The 25,090-nt window shown below is 38.2% G+C and overlaps 1 protein-coding gene across 1 annotated transcript in view; it reads left to right on the top strand.

The window, feature by feature from the left end:
- Nucleotides 1-6,079: 6,079 nt before the first annotated feature.
- The window catches only part of PKHD1L1 (PKHD1 like 1), a 226,410-nt gene continuing 207,399 nt past the window's right edge, over nt 6,080-25,090 (top strand). Inside the window, exons 1-3 of the mRNA XM_043975706.1 lie at nt 6,080-6,211; nt 8,817-8,906; nt 23,450-23,594. Of these exons, the coding sequence (XP_043831641.1) occupies nt 6,118-6,211; nt 8,817-8,906; nt 23,450-23,594 (329 nt within the window). The 5' untranslated portion in view covers nt 6,080-6,117. The remainder of the gene's footprint in view (nt 6,212-8,816; nt 8,907-23,449; nt 23,595-25,090) is intronic.

The following is a 25,090-nucleotide window of genomic DNA, read 5'->3' as shown; positions in this document are numbered from 1 at the left end:
CTATCTCAATAGCTTTGCCAGGATTCTTTCAACTTCCCAGAAATCTTTATCAAGCTTAGATAAGACAGAAAGTTCTATCATGACCAAGGTATGAAGCAGAAGTAGTATGTTTCGTTCTGGCAAGAATCTCTTAAATATAAAGAAATTCAAAGAGTTTTCCTACTAATCTCGGCTACGTCTGTTTTATTTGTGCAAAACCTTTTAAATTTAATCAAAATTATCCATTTTTCATCTCACAATGCTCTCAATCTCTTGTTTATTCATTAATTCTTTTCTTCTCCATAAGTCTGATAGGTAATATGTCCTATGTTCTAATTTACTTATGATATCTCTCTTTATGTCTAGGTCATTTATCCATTTGACCTTATCTTAGTAAATGGTGTAAGATATTTGTCTATGCCTAGTGTCTGGGAAAGGTTGGATAGGATGTGGAAAAATTGGAACACTAATACACTGTTGGTGGAACTGTGAATTTATCTAACCATTTTGGAGAACAATCTGGAATTATACCCAAAGAGTTATAAAACTGTATATACCCTTTTACCCAGCAATACCACTATTAGGTCTGCTTCCCAAGGTGATCAGGGAAAAAGGAAAAGAACCTATATGTCCTAAAATATTTATAGTGGCTCTCTTTGTGGTAACAAAGTACTGAAAATTATGGGAATGCCCATAAATTAGGGAATGGCTATACAAGTTGTGGTATATGATTGTGATGGAATATTGCTGCTCTATAAGAAATAATGAACGCAATGATTTTAGAAAAACATGGAAAGACTTACATGAAATAATGAAGAGTGAAATGAGCAGAAGCAAGAGAACACTTGATACAGTAACAGCAATATTTTTAAAGAATAACTGAGAATGACCAAGCTATTCTGAGTATTATAAATATTCAAATCAACTACAAAGGAGCCATGAAGGAAGATGCTATTCACCTCCAGTGAAAGAACTGATAAATAGAAGTTGTCCTTCATTCTCAAAGACAACCAAGACATCACTATGTTGGAATCAAGGTACAGACTATGGCTAATCAGACCAATATGAGTTTAGAATGCTGTACCACTGGTCAAGTATAAATAGGCCATGTGAACATTTGTGGTGGAGATGTCTTTAAATTTGCACATCTCACATTTCTTTTGTGCTACTGCAATTCTTTATTCAGAGAGCATTAGAAATTTCTTTGATGAAGGTACACCATGCTCAACATCATAGGTCTTACCTTCTAGGAGACTAAGCTACTCACTCAGCAGTCACTTCCAAGATTCTCTCAGAGAAAAAAAGACTAGTGCATCACTAAAAGGAGTCAATTAAAAAAAAACACACACACACAGAAAAACAAGTACTCCTACAAGAATTAGGACTCGGAAATTCAAAAAGATGGAAAAAGTGCCAACTGCCAAGAGGCGTGGGTGGAGGGGGGCTTCTCTGGATATATAGCTTCTTTGAGAATTCATCTGCCCTATTATTATTCGGAGTAATGCTCTGATAAGAATTTCCCGGTAGTATGAAAACACCCTTTGAAATAACAAGTTAGATTTACATTTGTTGCAAAATTTTTGTACTGATTGCATGGGGTTTATTAGAAGGGCAACACCTGCCAAGTAGCATTTCAAAATTATTGCTAGCACCTGAAGCAGCTCCTTAAGCCTTAATGAATCCATACAATGGCCAGATAGCACCAGGTTCTATGAGCACCAATCCTTTGACAGCATTGTTAATCCTAGAGTTCACATCTCCTAATTTATGGGAGCTAACATATCCATGGAAAACAAAGTCTGGAAGACTTTCATATTAGTTCCAGACATATGATGTCTCACACAGCATGGAACCTTAGAGTCAGAATATACTTTACAATTCATCTAGTCCAGGTGCTACTTGAAGCATGAATCCCCCCCCCCATCCTCCTTTCTTAAAACACTTGACAAGTTATCATCAAACCTCAAAAGCTTCTAGGGGAAGCTTTTACATAATTACTACTAATAAAGCCCATTCCACTTTTAATTAGTTTGTGTGAATTGCCCTAGTCCTAAAGTGATTCATAATGGAAGCTTAGTGCAGCAAATTCTGACATTCTATGGTGGGGCATTCTCTCTTGACCACCTGGAGTTCTATCGATCCCTTTGTGATAAGAGTGTGATTGGAGTCAGAGCCATGATATGAAATCGAAGGGGAGTTGTCTGTATTTGCTATGTTTTTTTCCCCCATTCTGGTTTCCAGAGGTGAGATGGCCACACCTCCCACTGAGAGGCCAGCAGCTGTGGCCAGAGCAATGAATGTGGCATGTGGCATGAGGCACTGGAGCAGAGAAAGGATCAATATGGATTGGAGAGAAGAATTTATCCAGGTTGAATGTGCAAGCAATTTAAGCAAGTGAGCCAGGGAAGAGGCAACCCCAACTTTTTCTTTCTTTTTTTTATTTTTGTGGGCCAATGAGGGTTAAGTGAAACCCCAACTTTTTCATTCATTTATTCATGTTCTCCAGCATTTCTTTGTCATTGAGTAAAAGTTGTCCTTTTCTTTTGTTCCTAAGATTCTTTGGCCTAAGGGACCTCACCCTGTCTGAAGAGAAGATCTGAGAGAAAGGAAAACTGGGAGGAGATGGTGATGATTATCTCCACAAAAAGTTGGAATTTTAAAATCTCCTTTGAATTTTAATTCTACATTATTGAAATTACAAGATTATTTACTGAGTGTTTCAGTCTATTGGTGCTGAGGAAATAGACTGTAGAAGATGAACTGTCTTATGAGGGTGGGTCTAAAATAAATTATTAAATCACATATTGTCATATTTTATCAACATTTCTTCTCCTAAACAAGGCTGAGATCTGGAGAAAGGAGAAAAAGTCACTCATCAAAAGCCAAGTTGTGGAGGGTAGACAGTGAGATAATGTCACCAAGCTTGCTCAGGCTACAGAACTGGCTGAGGTTTTAAGCACTAGAAGACATGGAAAAACAACACAATTAGAGCACTGTCATGTCATTAACTCAGCTAATGATACAGAGTTCATTCAAACAAATAGAAGGTTACATGAGAACTTTATTATATATTTTAAAGGAATAGCAAGTTATATACAATAGATTTGCAGTTTCATGAGCAATCATCTTTTTAAAAATTCCACTATGTTATGGAATGCTTGTGTTATTTCATAAATTAAAAAGTAAATAAATAAATGTATGAATGAAATAAACCAAACAATAAAATTCCAAGGAAATACCATGCCAGTATTTACTATCACATTATAGTCAAATGTAGGAGTTTACTCTTACATGTAACATGTAAGCCAATCCACGGGCATTTATCAAATGCCAGCTAAATGCCACCAAAAATATTTTATATGATCACTTCTATTCTTAAACCTACTAGGAATTATCATGACTTGCCAAATTCTCCCTGGTTTTCATGGTAAGATAAGGAAGTTGGAAAATAATGAATTTTGTAAGACTCTTTGACATGATGGAAAGTAGATAATTCATTCAGGTTTCTCCTTAGAAGTAAGTCAGTATGAGAGGAATGTTAACACCAAATTAGAAGAAAACACAAAGATACAAAAAAATAATGTAGTATCCCACTTTTTTGTGGGGCAATGAGGGTTAAGTGACTTGCCCAGGGGTACATAGCTAGTAAGTGTCTGAGGCCAGATTTAAACTCAGGTCCTCCTGAATCCAGGGCCAGTGCTTTATCCACTGTGCCACCTAGCTGCCCCAGAAACCCACTTTTAAAACAATATTCACCCAGTACCTCCCCAAAGTACCACCCTACTCCAATGCCTCATTATAGCACAGTGGTGACCCTGTACTCATGAATTATGCAGAGCATAAATTCAAGCAGGGACTACCATGGTTGGGCCCTAGGAACAGACCAAAACTGTTTTCCAAGGACCAGCCTACCTAAGTACAGAGGGGCTCATTACCAGGAGGTTGGCCACTTGATGAAGAATGAATTAATTAGGGGCAGCTAGATGGTGCAGTGGATAGAGCACCTGCCCTGGGGTCAGGAGTACCTGAGTTCAAATCCGGCCTCAGACACTTAACACTTACTAGCTGTGTGGCCCTGGGCAAGAGACTTAACCCCAATTGCCTCACTTAAAAAAAAAAAAAGAATGAATTAATTAACCATGACAAACTAGGAAATGAAGAAAACTACAAAATGATCCTCACTCATGTATAGCCTCCTACCATTTCTATGATAATAGTGACAACATGACAAGAAGGGATAGTGGAATCTTAGATTTAGAACAGAAAGGGTCACACAAAGTCCCTTAATGTTGCAGAAGAGGAAATTGAAGCTGGGAAAGATAAAATGATATACCCAAGATCAAACAGGATGTAAGAGGTAGAGAAATTCTGAATCCAAATCTTCCAATTTTCCCACTGTAACATTTCTTTTTAGGGGAAAGATGCAGAGTGGCAGATGTAGCCCCAGGATAAGAAAAATGATTGGTCTGACACAGGAGGAAATGGCTTCTTTCTCTCCTCAAGGTCTTTGAAAAGAGGCTGGATCACTACTTAGGGATATTATAGAAAGAATTCCTGTTCATTTATATAGGTTCAATTAGGTGGCCTCTGAGGTCCCTTCAAAATGAGATTCTGTAGATTTTACCATGTAGTTTTTATAGGTTTTAGTGTTAGAGCAGATCATGGGAATGATCTAATCCATGTCAGGATAATTTGAACTTTCAGAATTTCATTCTTGCAAAGTCCTCATCTCTTATGAGTCCATTTCCCCTTAAGAGTCTTGGGGAATGCCAGGCAGTTGATCTGTGGGGCAGGAAGGCCAGAATTCTAAAAAGGAACCCCTTCCCTTCCTCTAAATCCAAGCATGTAAAAGCAAGAAGAGCCAGGATCTCTGTGGTAGCCTTTTGTTGTTTTAGGCTGGACCTATTACAACTACAAAGGCCAGTTCACATAGCTCCTTTCATTTACTTTATTTATTCAGTTGTAAATATGCTTTTCTTCTTGTGAATCTCCTACATTCATATGTATTACAATATAATTGAAATATCACCAAAACAAAGAAGGGTAACAAGATGTACTAGTTCATTCTTTTTAAGACCTGTTATTTCATTAGTATACACGAAACTCCCTCTACAAATGCCAATCTCTACCTCTGAAGATTCTGATATGAAAAAGTTATCTAGTGCAGTGATATCAAACTCAAATAGAAACGAAGGAGGAGGATCACCAAACCATACACAAGGATCCCTGCAAGCTATATATTAACTTAGAAAACTACATACAGGATTGTTTTGCATGACTTCATCTGTATAATCAATATCATATTGCTTGTTTTCTCAAAGCTGGGAGAGGCAGGAAGGAGGGAGAGAATTTAGAACTAAAATTTTAAAAAATGAATCTTACAAAATGTTTTATACATAATTGGGAAATATTAATGAAAGAACTAAAACATTTTAAAAAAAGAAAACCACATATTAATAATGTCTATGTTCTATTATATTTTTATTTATTTCGTTTAATATTTCCCAATTACATTTTAATCTGGTTCTGGCTGCACTCTAATGTGTTGGAGGCCAGTCTGACATCTCTGGCCGGGGTGGTACTTAAGGATTAAGATATTTTCTGGGTGTCACATAGTCAGTATGTGCCAAAGGAGGGGTCAGAACACAGATCTTCCCGACCCCAGTATAGTTTTATAATAATTACTCCACAGTCTCCCTATATCAGTCTCTTATAGTCCGAAAAAGTTATGTGAGCCAAATAGGTGAAGTCTGATGTGTCCAGGAAGACAGTGAAGAGAACTGAGCACAAATTAGGAGCGCCAGTAACTATTATTGATTCTCTGCTGGGTAAGCCAGGACTGGACATTGATAATTATGTCTTGGGCTGGGCTCTGTTTCCCCAGGAATCTGCAAAGCTTTGTTAAAGCTGTTATCAGCACGACAAGCTGTTTGTTGGTGGTTGGGTTAGCAAGTAGCTGGAGCATAAATGGGGCGGGGCGGGCTGTTTGAGAGTGTGCCAGTGTCTGGGAGAGTGAGAACATCCCAGTCGGTGCACTTTAGGTCCTGGGTGTGGAACTCGTTAGGGAACCTCTACTCCAGGTGCCAGAGGCTTTCAGGGAGGCTCGGGGCTCAGACCCCGGCAGCAGTCCTATCAGCAATGTGTGGCTGCGCGCAGATCATGGAGCGCCAGAGCATGTGCGCGACTTTGTACCTGTTGGCGCTGCTCCTCAGCGCACCGGAGCATGGCACAGGTAACTCAGAGAGAGAAGGGGTGGGAGCCGCCGCATCGCCGACATACTAGGGGCGCGACTACTTCCGTACCTTCCTCCTCAGCCCGCGCGGGGCTAGAAATGGAAACTCTCAAGCTCCTACACTGCCTGAAAGAGAAAGCTCAGAGTCCAAGGAAAACTCCGGGACAAGCCAGAAAAGGATAGACGAGAAAGATTTTGGCCGGGGATCTGGGAGATGGTTAAGGCATTAACTTGGTTACCAGCTTTGTTGGCATTGGAGGGGTGTCTCGAGGGGAGGATCGGGTGTGAGGGTAAAGTGCAAGAGGGGATCGTAGATCTAGAGCTGTAAAGGTCCTCAGAGGCCCTGTAGCAAAACTACATTTACAGATGAACTGAAGCCCGTGAAAATTATGTGACTTACCCAAGGTCACACAGAGTAAGCAGAATTTGAACCCATGTCCTCTGACTTCACAGGCAGTACTTTTTCCAATAGGCTTCAGGCTCAAGACAGAGGTGATTTATTTTGGGTTTTTAATGATTTCATTTTATTAGTTGATTTAATTGATTTCCCCTAGTGTTTTACCAGGGGAGAGGGAGCAGCCAGGGAGTTGTAAGTTTGGGCTGGAATATTGTATCTTTCATACTTCCAAAATCCCTTAAACCTCAATAAAGGTAAACCTGCAAAAGTACTGGAGAGCAATGAGAAGATGAGGTATGTGTCAGTTACCTCCAGGGCAGATTGCCTACTGTCCTCAGACTGTTACCAGGGAGAGGTCTGGGAAGAAACTGATGAGATAAGAAATTGGAGTGAAGTGAAGGGCCAGATATCTGTAAAAGAATAAACTTGAGACACATTATGGGGCTAGATAAGTCACTAGTACTAGGTTTCCTATCCTTGACTGTACATTGTCTGGAGATTAGAAATATATTTTAAAAGCTCCAGTTCTAAAGGCAAGGAGGTCTGTGTTTAGGACATGAAAAAGGACCCTGGGAGAGGGCTTTCTGCAAGGAATGAAGACCTTTTGGCTATTTTTATTGAATGCTTTAATATAATATATACATATACAATTTATTTATTTATAGTCAATATATCTATTTGTGGTCAACATAGCCATCTCCTAATCTTAAACTACTTGATTACAGTTCCTTTACTCTTCTTATGTCTCTTTTTCCAACCATTTAACAATTTTTATTGCATTTTCTTTTAGCCTTTTGTAAAACTATTCCTATCTCTAAACTATGAATTTGCATAGTATTACAATAAGGACATAGTACTAGTAACATTTCCCTCTGATTCTCATGTATTATCTTCCCATTTGCAACTAAAAAAAATGCTGTGCTTACTTTCTTGAAACCTGCTAATTTCTTTTAATTGCTGTGGCAATGTATGTGATGTTTTTCAGATCTGTCCTAGCACACAAGCAAAATTTAGGGTATGCAAACCTTGATGGATACACAGCCTTATAGTGAGGAAGACCTATATTCAAATCTTACTTCTGAAACATATTGTTCATGTGATACTATACAAGTCACTTAAACTCTCAATGCCCCTGGCAAAACTAAAGGAATAGAAGTTCCCAGTGCAGATACTGGCTTGTACTGATAGAATTTATTCTTCCATACCAATGAAATTTCAGATTCAACACCAAAATAATAATAATAATAATTTCTACTTTGAACACCTCATCTAGGGTTTCTAACTAGAAAAAGTTTCACAGAGATGAGACTATTATTCATTTTTGTAAAATTCTGATTTTAAATATATTTTATATATTTATATAAATGTATGTTTGTATATTTAAAATAATATGATTAAAATATACTTTATATATTTAAATCATATATACACACACACTTATACATACACACAAACACATAGACACACATACACCTATATATGATTTTAAACCTGTTCATGTCTTTCTTCTGTAGTGGCCAAACACTTTATAGATGTTTGCCCTGATTCATCTTCATTATCCTGTAAATTATGTGAAGATAGGGTTGATCTCTAAATCTACCCTGACTTGACTTTAGAAATCTCACAGTTACTTTTCCCACTTCCCACCACAATATGTGCTTATCTTTATATTATTTTATATTTTTGTTATGTTACAGGGTTATAGGACACTTCATCTAACAGCGTCATATGAAATGAAATATTATTTAATTATTGCTTTTTGTCAATTAAGAATAATAATGAAGAATTGTGTCCAGTAGAATGTGAGAGAAGGGACTGTTTTGTTTGTCTTTATGTCCCCAGTGTTTAGCACAGTACCTGGTACACAGAAAGCACAATAAATACTTGCTTACTTCTCTATCCCCCATTGTAACTGTTAACAATGCTTTGCAAATAGTGGTAACTGGAAGAGTAACTAACTCTGACCCTAAAATGATATGTTTTTCCATGATCATTAGGTGTTATTATTTATTAAGTCAAAATAAATGTCTCTCAGATACATAGTAAATACTAATAAAACTGGAAAGAATATTTATGTGCCTTTCCTGCCAGTTCTATAATCTCAGTGATTCTCCTACATGGCTATAGTATAAGTAACACACTTTTTGATTAATGATAGGAATTTAGTGCTTGATATCTTTACATTTTTATCATTTGAATACTTTTCAGATGGCCATAAGACCATTTCTAAAGTCACAGAAATATTACCTAAATATGGCAGCATAAATGGGGCAACAAGACTGACTATCAAAGGAGAAGGTATGTTTCCTTTTTGTCTGTTAGTTTCTGATTTTAAGGTAGTATGTGTGTGAATGTGTTCCTTGAATATGGTTATAGCCATGAATGAAAATGAACATATAAATGCACATATATATATATGCATGTGTATCTGTATTCATCTGTATGCTATGTATTTCTATATATTTAAAGAATTTCAGATTTATCCAGTGTATTATTTTTTATCTTTTTTAGAATGTAAAATCCTTGAAGCCTGGGAATATTTATATCCCTAGTACCTATTATAGTGTGTAGCCCACGGTAGGCACTTAATTAATGCTTCTTGATTAATTGACTGTTCTCTCTACCTGGCCAGCAAAGTAAAATTCCATTCCTTATCCTCCTGATCAACGACCTTCCAAGAATTCCTGGGAACCTGCCCAACTAAGTTCTTGTTTTTAATTACTTGCTTGAACCTAAGGCCTGGATCTAGATAAGTAAAGAATTCATACTTGTCACTTCATTTATTAAATGGGATTTTTTAATGCTAAATAAAAGCACTAGACTTTTTTTTGGGGGGGGGGGGAGATTGAAAGAGGAAAAGAGAAAAGACAGTTCTCCAAACTGTTCATCCTTTCTCTGTCATATCACCTTGACTAGCCAACCTCTTGAACATCATTTTTTTTTTTTACTTAAGAACAAAGTCTCCTTTTTGCTCTTTTTTTTTGTATCCCTCATAATGTCCAGTACAATGCAAGCACATAAAGGGCTTCCAAGAAAAAAATTATTGAATTGAATGACTGGTTCCTAGGAACAGGTAGAAATGTGCTTTTCTTTCCTAACTGTCCCTTCTCATTCTTTTAGTTCTGCACTTTCTGAAAAATAAAAATTAGCATTGTACTGATGTGTAAAGGTGTTTTAGGTAGTGGAAAAGAAACAATTTAAAATTCAGTAAAATATCCTACTTTTTCTTTAAATCAATATAAATTTTGAGAAGTATTATAAGTTTTATCTTCGCTAGCAAGACATTGTTAGTGATTTAGTTACAAATATCACACATCAAAACCCAAATTCATTATCTTTCTCTGAAAACTCCTCCCCTCTTTCTAACTTCCCCATTATTGTCAAGGACACTACCATCCTCCCAGTCTCTCAACTTAGGTTTTGTCCTGTATTCTCCCCATATTCAGTCAGTTGCCAAGTTGATTCTTTCATAATATCTCTCACATATCTCCCTTGCCTAGAATTCTCTCCCTCTTCTTCCCTAGCATCCTTCAGGACCCAGGATTTAAATTACACATTTTGCAAGAAGTCTCTCTAAATACCCCTTAATGATAGTGCCTACTCTCCGTTGTTTATGTCCAGTTTATCCTGTACAAATCTTGCTTGTACAGAGCTATTGACATGTTGTCTCCACCATTATCCTACAATCTCCATGAGGGCAGGGATTAATATTTTTTTTGTCTTTTTTTGTATCCCTACAGAAACAGAGACAAAAAGAGAATGATTGAGGGGAAGCCAGGAACTCTTTTTGCTTTCTTTTTATCCCTAGCACTTAGCACAGTGCTGGAACCCAAGTAGCCACTTAATATGAATTCTTAGTAACTCGAATTAATGACAAGCATACTTCAATGGATTCACAGATTCATTGGTGTAGGTGATCCTCCCCCAAAGCAAATGACAACCCAACCATACCCTTTTAATTGTGTAATTTTGTTCCATGGATGATTTCCATAAATCCTCCACAGAGGATCTTCCTCAATTCTTACTCCAGCATCTACTATTTAATGAATATAAATGAAATCCAGTGTGTCCATCTGTAACCCCTCACTCTCACTAAGAAATAAATGTAAACTAGATTCAAATGATTTTCAAAAGTCTAAGTTGGTGATTCTGCAATGGTCTGAAGGAGTATGTGAGAATCTATAGGTTCTTCAATTCTTGTTGAGTTTTCCTTCCCCTATTTCCTGACCATTTTACAGTATTCCTTTACTTTTTATTTTTTAATACAAGGCAATTGGGGTTAAATGATTTGCCAAGGGTCACACAACTAGTAAGTGTTAATTGTCTGAGGCCGTAATTGAACTCAGGTTCTCCTGAATCCAGGACCAGTGCTCTATCCACTGCGCCACCTAGCTACCCCTATTCCTTTACTTTTATTTAGAGTTAGTAACCAGAGAAAGCTTTATTTGTTAGAGATAATTTTTTTAAAGTCCACCTGTTTTTTAATTCTTTTAGAAATTCTTCAGCTACTCCAAAGCTTTTCTTCTCTATTCAAGCCTTAAATACCTTCCTTTCTCCCACTTTCTCTCAGATCAAGACCTCATTTCTTACTTTACTAAGAAACTTGAGATCATTCAACTTGAGCTATTTCTTCTTCCTTTCATTCCAAAAGACCTTGATTTCACCCCTACTCTTTCTTCCTTTCTCCCAGTCTCTGACCATGAGGTGGCTCTTCTCACCAGAGCTACTCCCTCTTTTTGTGACCTTGATCCTTTCATTTTCTCCAACAACAAGGATAAGGACTACAATTTGTATTTGTTAAGTGACTATGCTCAACAATAGCACTAGGAATAAAAAGAAAGTAAAAAACAGCCCCTGCTCTCACCTCAATCATCTCTATGCCTCTTTCTCTGTCTTTATCTCTGTCTCTCTCTGTTCCTATCACTATCTCTCTGTTTCTCTATTTCTAATTCTGTCTCTGTGTGTCTGTCTGTCTCTTGTATATCCCTGGCTCTCTGTCTCTGTTTCTCAGTTACTCTGTCTCTCTGAGTTTCTCTCTCTCTCTCTCTCTCTCTCTCTCTCTCTCTCTCTCTCTCTCTTTCTCATTTGTTAGTTTTTATCCTATTGTCTTCAAACATGCCCAAGTCTCACTCATCCTTTAAAAAACCACTAGACTCTACTATACTCTCCAACTATCGTCCTATATCTCTCCCTTTCTCAACTAAACCCCAGAAAAAGTAATTAAAATAACTATCTCTTCTTTCTCTCCTCTCCCTCATTCCTTTGCAATCTGGCATTTGACCTCATAACTAAACTGAAACTATTCTCTCCAAAGTTAACAATGATTTCTCTCTTTTTTAATTTATGGAATAATATTATGGAAAAAACAAGCATTTCTATGAAATAGTACAATAAAAAGACGATTACACATGAAACTGCAAATCTACTATGCACAACTTTCTATTCTTTTCAGATATAGAACAAAATTATAGTCTAAATTTCCTCTTTTTTCCCTTTTTTTTTCTTTTCTCTCCTTGAGGGCAGGGACTTAAATTTTTTTTGTCAAGAAGACCAAAATTTAGGGGGAATCTAGGTGGCGCAGTGGATAGAGCACCGGCCCTGGATTCAGGAGGACCTGGGTTCAAATCTGGCCTCAGACACGTGACACTTACTAGCTGTGTGACCCTGGGCAAGTCACTTAACCCCAATTGCCTCACCAAAAAAACAAAAAACAAAACAAAAAACAACAAAAAAAAGAAGACCAAAGTTCAAATCTGGCCTCACATACTACCTAACTGTATGACCGTAGGCAAGTCATTTATTTAACCTCTATTTTTTCAACTCTAAAATTGGATAATGATAGTACCTACCTCCCAAGATTGTCTTACACTGCAAAACTATCTTATATTTAACTGTTTATATATATATATATATATATATATATATATATACACACACAAACACACACATATGTATGTATGTTGGTTCTATATTTTAAATTTACGTTTATTCTAAATATAAATATTTTTATATATGCACATTTTTTCTTCTTTTTTCCGTTAGAATTTAAATTCCTTGAGTGTCCAAATTGTTTCATTCTTTGTTTTTATGACAAATTGATGGCAGTTGATGGCAACTGATGGCAAATTGGCAATTAGCACAGTGAACTTTGTGTTTAATGGTAATTTGTCATTTAACAAAGTATTGAACATTATGTGACTAATGCCCTGGCAAAAATTACTCAACCGCTCCTTCTTTCTAAATGCCAAACTAACTCTGGCCTAGCCCCAGTAGTCTGGGAACAAGATAGCCATCTATCTAGTCTGATGTATTCTACCCATGGGAAAATACTTTTTAAGTATCTGTAATGGATGCCACTGTCATCTTTCCTCTCACTATTTTCCAGTGATAAAAGCATAGGAACATCATATTGCTATCAAGAGGCTGTGGTTTTCAGTACCTGGTACCCAAAGCACCTTATATCTCAGAAGTCTAAAAATAAAACTCCAGCCAATTTCTTGCTTCTGGAGTTCAATATGCCTCTTCCTTCATTTTTCAGCTTGGCCCTTATTGACTTCACATTTTTGGAATTTTACATCTTAATTAAAATTATTTTTGGAAGGGTATACCCTTTTATATCTCAATAAACTCTTTGGGATAAGCTATGCAAATCAAAACAAAATTACTTAAGTAGTTGATTTTATTATAATAATAATTATGATTAACAATAATATTTCATATAGTACTTTCTATGTGCCAGCATTATACTAACGGCTTTATAATTATTATATCAATTAATTTCACAACAATTTTGGGAGGTAGGTCTATTATTAGTCCCATTTTACAATTAAGGAAACTGAGGTAAATAGAGGTTAAGTGACTTGCCCAAGATCACATAGCTAATAAGTAGCTTAGGCTAGATTTGAACTCTGGTTTTCCTGACTCTAGGTCCAGGATTCTATCCAGTGTTCTGCCTTATTAATCTAAATGAGTAACTAAAATATCAGAAGACAGTTAAACATTTTATTGATTGTGATTCAGACTTTACCTAAAGGGCTTTCTTCATTTTTCTATATGATAGAGGCAAATTAGTCTTTGATTTCATAAAAAGCTTCAAGTTATTGCTATTATGACAAAGTTGAAAGCCAATGATTGCTTCCTATAAAACTTAGAGTTTTATATCTTACTTTTGGAATAATTCCATTCATTGAAGGCTAAATTCCATATTACTATGCCATTGGTGAGATGTGTACCCACATAGAAAAATAAATTTAAAAAATCTTTCCTTAGTAACAGCACAAGTAAAAGTTTCCATGCCCCAGTGAATTACCAGAAATCTTTTTACTTTTTTCAAATCCATTGTGAATTCTGGAGATAAGCAAAAACTGGCAAAAGGAGAGTGTTAGTCTGTATAAGACTTTTTAAAAAACTGCTTTATCATGTAGTCAAATAATTTCACTGTAGAGTCTCAAGTTCCAAACTATCAACCGAAACCAAATTCTAATGAATCAAATAGACATTTACTTTTAAGTATATCAGATTTAGACAAAAGACAAATGTAGCTCATAAACTTTTCTTTAGTTGGTCAAATTATTCTTCTCTTTGAGGTAGAGAAAAATTTCAGGTTTTCTGGACTTTGTTTCTTCTCTCTCACTTTGCATTCCAGGCTTTTCACCCAAATTAGCAGAGACCAGTATCACCTGGGAGATGCATTGAATTACAAAAAGAAATTGTCAAGGGACATGGATGATCAAGCTGTGGGGTGCTAGATTCCTATATTTGAAATAGACATCAGTGTCTTATTGTAGGAATTTTGCAGTAAACAAATAATTAATTTCAATTCTATTCAACAAGAATTAATCTGGGGCAGCAAGGTGGCGCAGTGGATAGAGCACCAGCCCTGGATTCAGGAGGACCTGAGTTCAGGTCTGGCCTCAGACACTTAACACTTACTAGCTGTGTGACCCTGGGCAAGTCACTTAACCCCAATTGCCCTGCAAAACAAAACAAAACAAAACAAAAAACTTTCAAGAAGCAAATATAAATTTGGGGCAGCTAGGTGGCGCAGTGGATAGAGCACCGGCCCTGAAGTCAGGAGTTCCTGAGTTCAAATCCGGCCTCAGACACTTAACACTTACTAGCTGTGTGATCCTGGGCAAGTCACTTAACCCCGATTGCCTCACTAAAAAAAAAAAAAAAAAAAAAAAAAGAATTAATCGAGGGCCTCCCATCTCCATTCTGCCTGAAGTTTGGTGGATGGAACAATGGGGTATAATGGAAACAGCAGTTAATTTAGAGTCAGGACAGATCAGGTTAAAACCCCCACCTCCAACACTTAGTGTGGTACCTTAGAAAGAATCCTGACTCTGGAGTCAGAAGACCTGTGTTCAAGTCCTCTGATATTTATGACTTGGATGTCCTTGGGCAAGTCACAACTACCATGAGTCTCATTTTCCTTAACTGTAAGATGAGGAGCTGGGACTAGAGAGCCTTTGAGGTCCCTTCTATCCTAGATCTACCGTTAACTTCCCCTGTGTGATCTTAGCATCCAAAAGTCCACAACCTCAGTTTATTTATGTAGTAAGCAAGGAAAATAATCGTGATAATTACCTCACAGGATTGTTGTGAGCAAGCCAGATCATACAGCTAAAGCCTTTTTAAAGCTTAAAGTCCTACATAAACACCAGTTGTCAGAGTTTCTTACTGTAGCTACAATGTGAATACAACATTAACTAAGTGTCGACCATGTGCTAGCTACTCTGCTAGGCACTGTGGATAGAAAGCCAAAAACAGGATAGTCCCTGCCCTCAAGGAATTTATATTCTGCTAGTGGGGACTGTCCTGCTTACGGAACCACCAGGCTGATTTTACTCAGATTTTCCAGAATCTGGAGTCAGGGTCATCATGAACATTAGAAATGGCCAAATCCAATTGTGTGATGACTCACTGAAATGAAATGTTAAAGCATTCTTGGGCAGCAGGATGAGATAAGTGTGTCAAAAAAAAAGAAAAGAAATATACTATCTTGTGACCCTGGGAAATATATTCATTTAACCCTTCAGTGCCTCAGGTAATTCTTTTTTAAAATTTTTTTTATTTTGGGGGGGGCAATGGGGGTTAAGTGACTTGCCCAGGGTCACACAGCTAGTAAAGTGTCAAGTGTCTGAGGGAGGATTTGAACTCAGGTACTCCTGAATCCAGGGCTGGTGCTCTATCCACTGCGCCACCTAGCCGCCCCTCAGGTAATTCTTTATGACTATAAGATACAGAAATGCTTCTGATCTGCATTGTTAGAAGGAGTTTCCTCCCTGGGAGTTCCTTGTTACTGTGAAGTCACAGTTCAAATTTTTAAAAAATAAAGTTTATGCTGTGGAACAAAATGGTAAAGATACTTACTTCATTTCCCCTAAACCTGCTCTTCATCTTCCTGACTTTCCTATCTTCATTAGGGATGCATGCCACAGCACTAAGCAAGATGAAGTGGTTGACCTTTAGAGGCTAGAAGGCAGCTGCCAACAGCCCAAGTAGTATACCAACTTCTCTTCCCAGACTGTGCTCAAAAGCAGAAAATAAGGCCTACCTACTGGAGTTTTTGAAAGCTATCCAAGTCAGATGATTGTTCGAGTTTAACATTCTTTGAGAAGGCAGAACCACATCATCATAGAGCTCTAACAAAGTCTTTCTTTTGTCTCATCCCCGTATCACCTCTCCCCTGACCCACTACAATAACCTTCGAATTGTTCCCTTCTTCCAATCTCCCTCCAAATGGCTTCCAAACAAATTAATTCTATTGTATGTTCATGCTTGCATGATGATCTCAAAGGAAATATTTAGGCTCTGAAGAGTCCAGTGATGCAGTGGAAAGAACTTTGGATTTAGCGTCAGGAAGACTTGACTTCAAATCCAGACTGGGAAATTTATTGGCTATGTGACTATGGGCAAGTCACTTAACCTCTGTTTGTCTTAGTTTACTCATCTATAAAATGAGAATCATTATCGTAGCTACCTCCAGAGTTGTGAGGATCAGATAAAAACTATTTTTCAAGCACACTATAAATGCAAACTTTGGTTATTCCAAGATACTACTCACATTTTCATAAAACCAAATAGTCCTTCCTGACACATTCATGGGAGTGGGTAAAATATGGCAGAATACCTGTTGTAGTCTTCATCATAGTAACACTATTAGAATTTATGTCCTAAAAGCTTCTGTCTCCCCTTTCTTTCTTTCTTTTTTTTTTTTTTTTGCAGGGCAATGAGGGTTAAGTGACTTGCCCAGGGTCACACAGCTAGTAAGTGTCAAGTGTCTGAAGCCAGATTTGAACCCAGGTACTCCTGAATCCAGGGCCGGTGCTTTACCACTGCACCATCTAGCTGCCCCCCCCCTTTATTTCAATACAACTCCCCTCTTCTCAGTGATTTTGGGGCAGGGAGACCAACCTGTAGAACATGAGGCTATTTTATTCAATTGCAACAGAACAAGAGAAGTAGAGAAGTAGCTGTGTGAGTACAAAAAAGGGGATGTATATGAGAGATGTTGTGAAAGTAGAAATGACAATATATGGCAATACATTGGGCTTGGGAAGTGAGCAAGAGTAAGGATTCAAGGATGGCATTCAGGTTAAGAGTCTGAGTAACAGAGGATAGTGGTTCCCTTGACAATAATAGGAACATAACAAAAAAATGAAGGGTTTGGGGGCAGAAGGAAGATGTATTCTATTTTGAACCTGTTGAGTTTGAGATAACTGTGGGATATCTAGTACCATATTCCAAAAAGCAGCTGGATATGTGGGACTGCAAAGGAGAGAGCCAACATCTGGTTACATAGATCTAAGATTCACCTGCAAAAGTATAACACATAGGAACTAAAAGAATCACTAAGTGAAATCGTGTAGAGAATCAAGGGAAGAGGGTCCAGGACGGAGTTTTGTATGATACCCATGGTTAGTGGGTATGACATGAATGAAGATAGAGCAAAGGAGATGGAGACAGAACATTCAGACAGGTAGGAGGAGAATGAGGAGAGGGCCGCATCCTGAAAATATAGCAAGAAAAGAGCATTTAGGAGGAAGAGGTTATCAGCAAGTGTCAGCTGCTACAGAGAAGTCAAGAAGAATGAGGATTGAGAAAAGGGAATTCAATTCAACAATTAACAGATCCTTGGTAACTATGAAGCGTGGATTTTTTAATGTGAAAGATAATGTTTGAAGCCATACCATAGAAGATTAAGAATAGAATGAGAGGAAAGGAAGTTGTGGTACCTAGGATTGATGGCTTTCTCTAGCAGTTTAACTAAGAAGTTCAGAAGAGATGTAGAAACATAACTAGCGGAAATGACTGGAACAACTGAAAGAGTTTTTTGTTTGTTTTTAAATGGGAGAGACATTGGTATGTATGTAGGCAACTGGGAAGGATCCATTCAATAGTAGAAGGATTTAAGATTATAGATTGTGTATGATAGTGGGGGCCATGTGCTAGAGAAGACAGAAGGAATTGGAATCGAAGGTGCATGTACAGGCATCTGCTTTGGCAAGGAGAAGCACTGCCTCTTTATTAGAGATTGGAATGAAAAAGGAGAGAATGGGAGAAAGTATCTCAGGGATGTCTCAGTGACATGAGATGAGGGAGAGATAAGAAAGAGTTCTTGGCAAATGGCTTCAGTTTGTTTGGTTTTTTTCCAGAAAAGTATAAGGCTCATTTCAGAGGGTTATTGTAATAGCTTGGGAGAAATAAGAAGATGCTGTGGAGAGCAGCATAGTCAATCATTTAGGAAGGAGTAGAATTATTTCCTAGGGGCAGCTAAATGGCTCAGTGGATAGAACACTAAGCCTACAGTTAGGAAGACCTGAGTTCAAATCCAGACTCAGACATGTACTAGCTGTGTGATCCTGAGCGAGTCACAATCCCCACTTAACCTCTATTTGCTTTGGAGACAGCTAGGTGGCTGAGTTGATAGAGCACTGGGCCTGGAGTCAGGAAGATTTGAGTTTAAATCTGGCCTCTAGCTATGTGACCCTGGACAAATCCCTTAACTTCTGTTTGCCTTAATTCACTGGAGAAGAAAATGGCACAGCACTCCAGTATTACCTGCCAAGAAAACCCCGTGGATGATATTAACATGGTATGGTCCATGGGGTCAGACCAGACTGAACAACAGAATTATTTCCATTCTGAAATAAAGACCCAGTTGAGATTAGATATTAAATTTGTAGTGTACACAATCAACAGATTTGTGATTTTCATTAGCTCCATCCAGGAACACATGAATAGGTGTGGCAGAGACAGATGGTAAGAACAATCCATATCTAGAGTTCAGCAAGTCATGATTGCTGATAGTCCAAGGGGCAAAGAATTTGAGAACGGCAGAAAGGTCAGAGCTGAAATAATTCACTAAAAAGTCCATTCAGAGGATGGAAGACAATATAGCCAGTTTAGGGGTGACAGCCTTGGAAAGAACTATGGAATGGGAGTTGTAGTGGAGATGGACAGGGTTAGGAATGATAAGTCATAGACAAAGATGGAAAAATAAAATATTAGGATAAGGAATTTTGGAGTTCAAAACATGGAAGTGGAACACTAGTGGGTAATGACGAGATCAGTGGTATGATCATCTCTGTGTGTAGCTGAGGTGGAGTGAAAGAGTAGTCGGTTGCTGAGTGATAATGGTTGAGGGATAATCTGGAAGTGGCAATAGGGGAAAAAGAGTATTTCAATGACTCTCCACCCCCTTTTCTCACACAACTAGTTGAGAACATGAATGAAGGTAGCAATAGTACTAGAAATAGTTTTTAAGAAAGCAGGGTCATCAGAAAGCATCTCTGTCAGTGCCAGAAGTTGGAAAGAGTGAAAAAAGAAGACGGTTAAGGGGAATGAAATTTTTTATGGAACAGGCATTCCAGAGAACATAATGGAAGGGGGCAGGCAGAGCTGGAATGGGACAGTTGGAGTGGAGGTGGGTGAGAAATATTAGAGTAAGGCAAGAGGCTTTAGGGGGATGGGAAACAGGATTTGGATAATGACAGCCCCAGATTCAGAATCATTGAGCTAGGGAGAGGATGGGAGATATAGCAATCATTGAAAAAATATTTGTACAGGTAGAACATTAGTAATTGAATAGAGGAGGCAAGTTATTAGAATATTAAATATTGGACAATCCCTACATTATGCCTTCTTCGCTCCTACTCCCCAAGTACCAAATAATGCTAGGGTAAGTCATTAAACCATGGTGAAGGGATCCATTGCAAATTTATGCAGTATAGACTCAACTGGGGCCTCACTGATACCTAACAATCCTTTTACTAATCTTTGAAGGTGCCCCTTTAACACTGCTCACAGTAGCTGTTCCCTATAGTTCCCTCTTTTCTCCATATGCATTCCTTCCTCTTTCAGCAGATATTTTTTCTCTTACTTTACTGAGACTAAGCTCATGTCATAAGGCTATACTTCAAAACTTCTCTTTACCTTTTATCTTCTCCTTGGCTCTAATCCAGAGGATGAGGCAACACTAGCTCCTAACAGGTTCAAGACCTTGGAGTAAGCTCTTGAACTCCCTGGAAGCTCTGGAACAACACTGGGAGTTCACATTTCTTTGACTTATGTACCTTACATCATCCACTCTAGCCAGATGACCTCATGGTTGTTTATACCTATCAATATTTTTTGCCATCTGCCTTGCCACTGACCCCTCTGGACCAGAGACCATGCCCTGGGGGACTTTTCAGTTTTGGAACTCTCACCTTGGGGCACACACTGTTCCAATTTGTGAATGCCTCACATGACCTGCCATTCTCTCAGAATTTTCCCTGTGTACTAGCTGTTTCCTGAACTTTATACTTCATCCTTCCTGCATTTGTACAACCCAACCCTCATGCCTGGAATTCATTCCTTTCTAATCTCCTTTCAGAAAGTTTCTTTTTTTGTCCTTTTTTTTTAGCCTCTCTTGTAGCATGCTACCACTGCTCCAGTTATATACCCTTTCTTCTTGCTTAGCATCTCCTTTCTTTTCCTTTTTCTAGAACTTCTGTAATGTACATGTTCCATACTTATACGAGTATTTTCCCTTACTAATCCCTAATATCTCTCTCCCAGCCTTTGACAAAAAAGGGGGTAAACCAATCAGAACCAATTGATTGGAAAGCCCACCCTCTCTTTGTGAAATACCTTGCCCTTGTCTACATTATGAGCTGCCATGGTGGAAGTACAGTGGCAAACTACCCTAGTGTTGAGCTGTTGGAACTTGAACCACGAGTGATGGGAAAATTAGCAAAACTGGGTATGTTAAACCTGGAAGATTACTGCTGAACATCCCACCCCTGTCCCCCATTCCTGACATGGCTGGAATGCCCATTATGCCTAAGGTTCTGACTGTCTTGCTAGTTGCATCTTTATCTTGTCTCCCTGACTCCTCCGTGTTCATCATACTGAAGTCTCAAGTTAAGTTTTGAGTCTTCTGTTGTGTGAATTAAAATAAGCAATAAGGTATCACAATGAATAGAGCACTGGACCCAGAGTGTGGACCTGAGTTCTAATCCAGCCTTAAACACTAGCTGTCTGAAGTACCTATCTGCCAGAGTTATGAAGATCAAATGAGGGGGCAGCTAGATGGCGCAGTGGATAGAGCACCGGCACTGGAGTCAGGAGTACCCGAGTTCAAATCCGGCCTCAGACACTTAACACTTACTAGCTGTGTGACCCTAGGCAAGTCACTTAACCCCAATTGCCTCACTGAAAAAAAAAAAAAAAAAAAAAAGATCAAATGAGGTCATATTGTAAAGCACTTTTCAAACTTTAAAGTGCTGCATAAATTATATTTTTATTAAGATACACCATAATAAAAAAACTATTGCAATATGCACCCCTGACCTGCCTGATCATTTTATGAAACCATTAAGTTCCTAAATTGTTGAAAGGGACAGGGACAATGTCCTCACAATGCACAAGTACAACCATTTCACTCCCCTCTTTAAAATCCTTAGGATTGTCCAGAAAATAAAATATAAATGTATCCGGTGCCTTCCTTAATCTTTCTACCCTGCCTTTCCAGAGAGGATAGAAAGAGAGCCTTACAGCTAGGAACACCAAGATTCGAGTTCTGCTTCTGATATATACTGGCTATGGGTTACTGAGGTTAAGTCACTTAACCTCAAGTGGGAGTAGTTCCTCACCTTGGGGTTCCATATACCAATGAAATCAAATGTTCAGTCCCTATCCCTGTCCTGTCCAACTTTAGTTCTCATTATTCCTCTATATGAGCTCTAGGCTTCAACCAAACTAGACTACTAGTTGTTCCCTATTTTACAGAATCACATAATGAAAGGGTTAGACAGAAAGACTTGAAAGAGAACAAACTTTGTGGACATCTAGTTGTGAGATTTAAAATTGGATATTAGATCATAAATCTCCCCTACTTAACCTTTCCCTTAATTTATCTCCCAAACTAGTAAATGGAAGAAGCTTTTGGTTTTCTAGATAGACCTTTTTATTTATAGTTATGATAGTCACAAGGTGATGTTGATTAGAAGGATAGGAAAGTAGAAACACAATACAAATCGTCTTAAGTCTAAGCTTAGTCTATATTCCTTATAAAAACTCACCAAACCGAAAAGGCCACCTTTGGAGAGAGAGAGTCTGTGCCGCGCTGTCAGGAGTCCCGCCAAGCAGGCAAAAGGGCCTACTCTCGTTCTCTCCACCCCGGAAGTCAAAAACCCGGCAGGCAGTCTGACATGCGCAGCAGGCGGACTGTTCATCTCCTCCCCAAAAGGGTGGTCCTTGAAAAACTGGCGTCTTTCAGTTATCCTAACCGACTGTTAAAAACTTTCATATTTTACCACATAGTCCAACCGGCATCTCAGATTAATCCCTACTATAACATCCAGACTTTACTTGAAGAACCTCTAATGAGAAGAAACCTAGCAAGGCAACCCACTCCACTTTTGGATAGGTAAAACTTAAAAAATTTCCTTGACATCATCTTTTTGTTTTGTTTTTTGTGGGGCAATGAGGGTTAAGTGACTTGCCTAGGGTCACACAGCTAGTAAGTGTCAAGTGTCTGAGGCTTGATTTGAACTCAGGTCCTTCTGAATCCAGGGCCAGTGCTTTATTCACTGCACCACCAAGCTGCCCCTGATGTCATCTTAAGTTTCCTCTTTGCAACTTCCTCCCATTGCTCCTGATTCCTCCCTTCAAGGCCAGAAGAACGGGTCTAATCCACCTTTGCATGACAGCCCTTCAGACACTTGAAAGTATCTGCTGTGTTACCCTGATTCTTTCCTCCTGCAGGCTAAGCATTCTCAGGAGTTATAACTGCTTATCATGTGACACAGAGTGTCACCATCTTGGTTGCCCTCCTCTGGATATTCTCTAATTTATAAATCTTGTCTTTCTGTCTTCAGTTTCCATGCACTGTTACAGGCTGTCCTTCATTCTTGAAATACACTCCCATCCACCTGTTGACATTCTTCTCTCCCTTGAAAATTTAGCTCAGGAATCACTTCCCCCAGAAAGCCTTTCAGATCTCCTCAACAGAAATTTCTCCCTCCTTCTTCCAATTTTCCTAGAGTAGTTCATCTGGCTTTCTCTCTTTCTTCTATCACATTCTACCTAGAATTAGTTACGCTTATTTGTGTACATGTTTATTCCATCCTACACACTAGATTGTAAGCAATTTAGTCAACTGACAACTAAGTTAATTTACATATTTGTATTCCTAGTAGCTAATACAGATCCTTGTACAGAGTAGGTACTTAATAAATGTTGAATTGAAAGGAATATAATATAAATGATTATTAAATAGTTACTGAATGATAACTATTAAATTTGTGGCAATATGTTCTTATTATTAATCAGTTTACTTTCTCTTTCAGGCTTTGCTCAAGCAAACCAGTTTAATTATGGAGTTGATAATGAGCTGTTGGGGAACAGTGTTCATTTTGTTTCTGCTACCCGGTCGATTCCTTGTGACGTTGAAAAGGATGCAAGTCATTCAACTCATATAACCTGCTATACTAGGTATCTTTTTAAAAAAATCTTTTAAAATAGCACTATACAAAACTCACATATCATTTGTGTCAGTCTAAACTTCAAAGTAATCATTAGCATTATCATTGTAACATTATTGTGATTATTTTAAAATATTGTAAATATGTAGATCATGGATTCTTAACCTGGGATCTATGACCTTATTTTTTAAAAATTGATAAAGCATTTCAATTGTTTTCTTTTGTTAGTCCATGTATGTTATTTTATGCATTTAGAAACACTATTCTGAGCAAGGGTCCATAGGCTTCATCAGACTGTCAAAGGAGGGAGTGTATGACACAAAAAAGGTCAAGAACCGCTGAAGAAGAATATTGTTAGATCTCAGGGTAATAAATTACAATTGTTATTCATTACATTCAGAATGATGTTTGGATTAGGGAAAAGGGATGGTAGGGGAAGGAAATGAGGACAGAACATGGCAATATGAGTTAGTTAAGAGAATGCTAGATCCAGGGTGCCGAGGACCTGGGTCTGAATCCTCTCTGTGATACTTACGTGCATCACCTTGGGAAAGTTACTTTTTTTTTTTCTGGGTAGACAATGATTCTAGATCACAGTGATTGAGAGAAGAGGAGTTGAGAATTCACCCATGATATCATGGAGAATGACAGGGACCCCCATCTTCTGAGATCCTCCAATGCCTGAGGCATATAATATATGTCCTATACATTTGTGGCTTCTAGAGACTAGGAAGAGGAAAGAGGTAACTGAGAGTCCAAGACCCAGGCTCAGACTTAACTTAAGCTGCTGTATGTGAATAGCTGCTTTAGGAGTCTAGAAAAGGAGAGAAGATGTTACCTATTCCTCCCTCTTTCCTAAATCACGCACGAGAAGTCTCAAAAAGAGAGTTTCATTTGACATATTCCAGAGAGATGAATAAAGAAGTGAGCAGAGGTTGTCTTTCCCTTGAAAGTCTACTAAAATGGGGGGCAGCTAGGTGGCCAGTGGATACAGCACTGGTCCTGGATCCAGGAGGACTTGAGTTCAAATTCTACCTCAGACACTTAACACTTACTAGCTATGTGACCCTGGGCAAATCATTTAACCCTCATGGCCCTGCCCCCCCCCCCCCAAAAAAAAAGAAAAGAAAGAAAGAGAAAAAAGAATCTGCTAATTTGATAGCTTTCCCTAGTTTAGTCGTTCTTTTTTTTTTTTTTAAACATATTCCCCTACTCCCACTGCCATCAAAATGACCAGGGAATCACTGTGTCGTACTAAGGTGTCAGATCTTTTAGCTCTAGGGCCAGAACCCATGTAGTCCCCCAGAAGGGGCCCAGCATCCTACAGAATAGGGGGAATCATGTTTACCTCATTTCATAAAGTGATTTGTAAACATTTAAATGATACAGAAACTAATTGCCATATCATTTTGTGCATATTAGCTTTAGTATAAAATACATGATCAATGATCATTTTGACTTTTTAATAGCTGCACAGACCCATAACAGATCTGTGTTAAGATAATG

Source organism: Dromiciops gliroides, chromosome 1, assembly GCF_019393635.1.
Source record: "Dromiciops gliroides isolate mDroGli1 chromosome 1, mDroGli1.pri, whole genome shotgun sequence".
NCBI lineage: Eukaryota > Metazoa > Chordata > Mammalia > Microbiotheria > Microbiotheriidae > Dromiciops > Dromiciops gliroides.
Note: the sequence above shows the minus strand (reverse complement) of the source record. Positions and strands in the feature narration are given on the sequence as shown.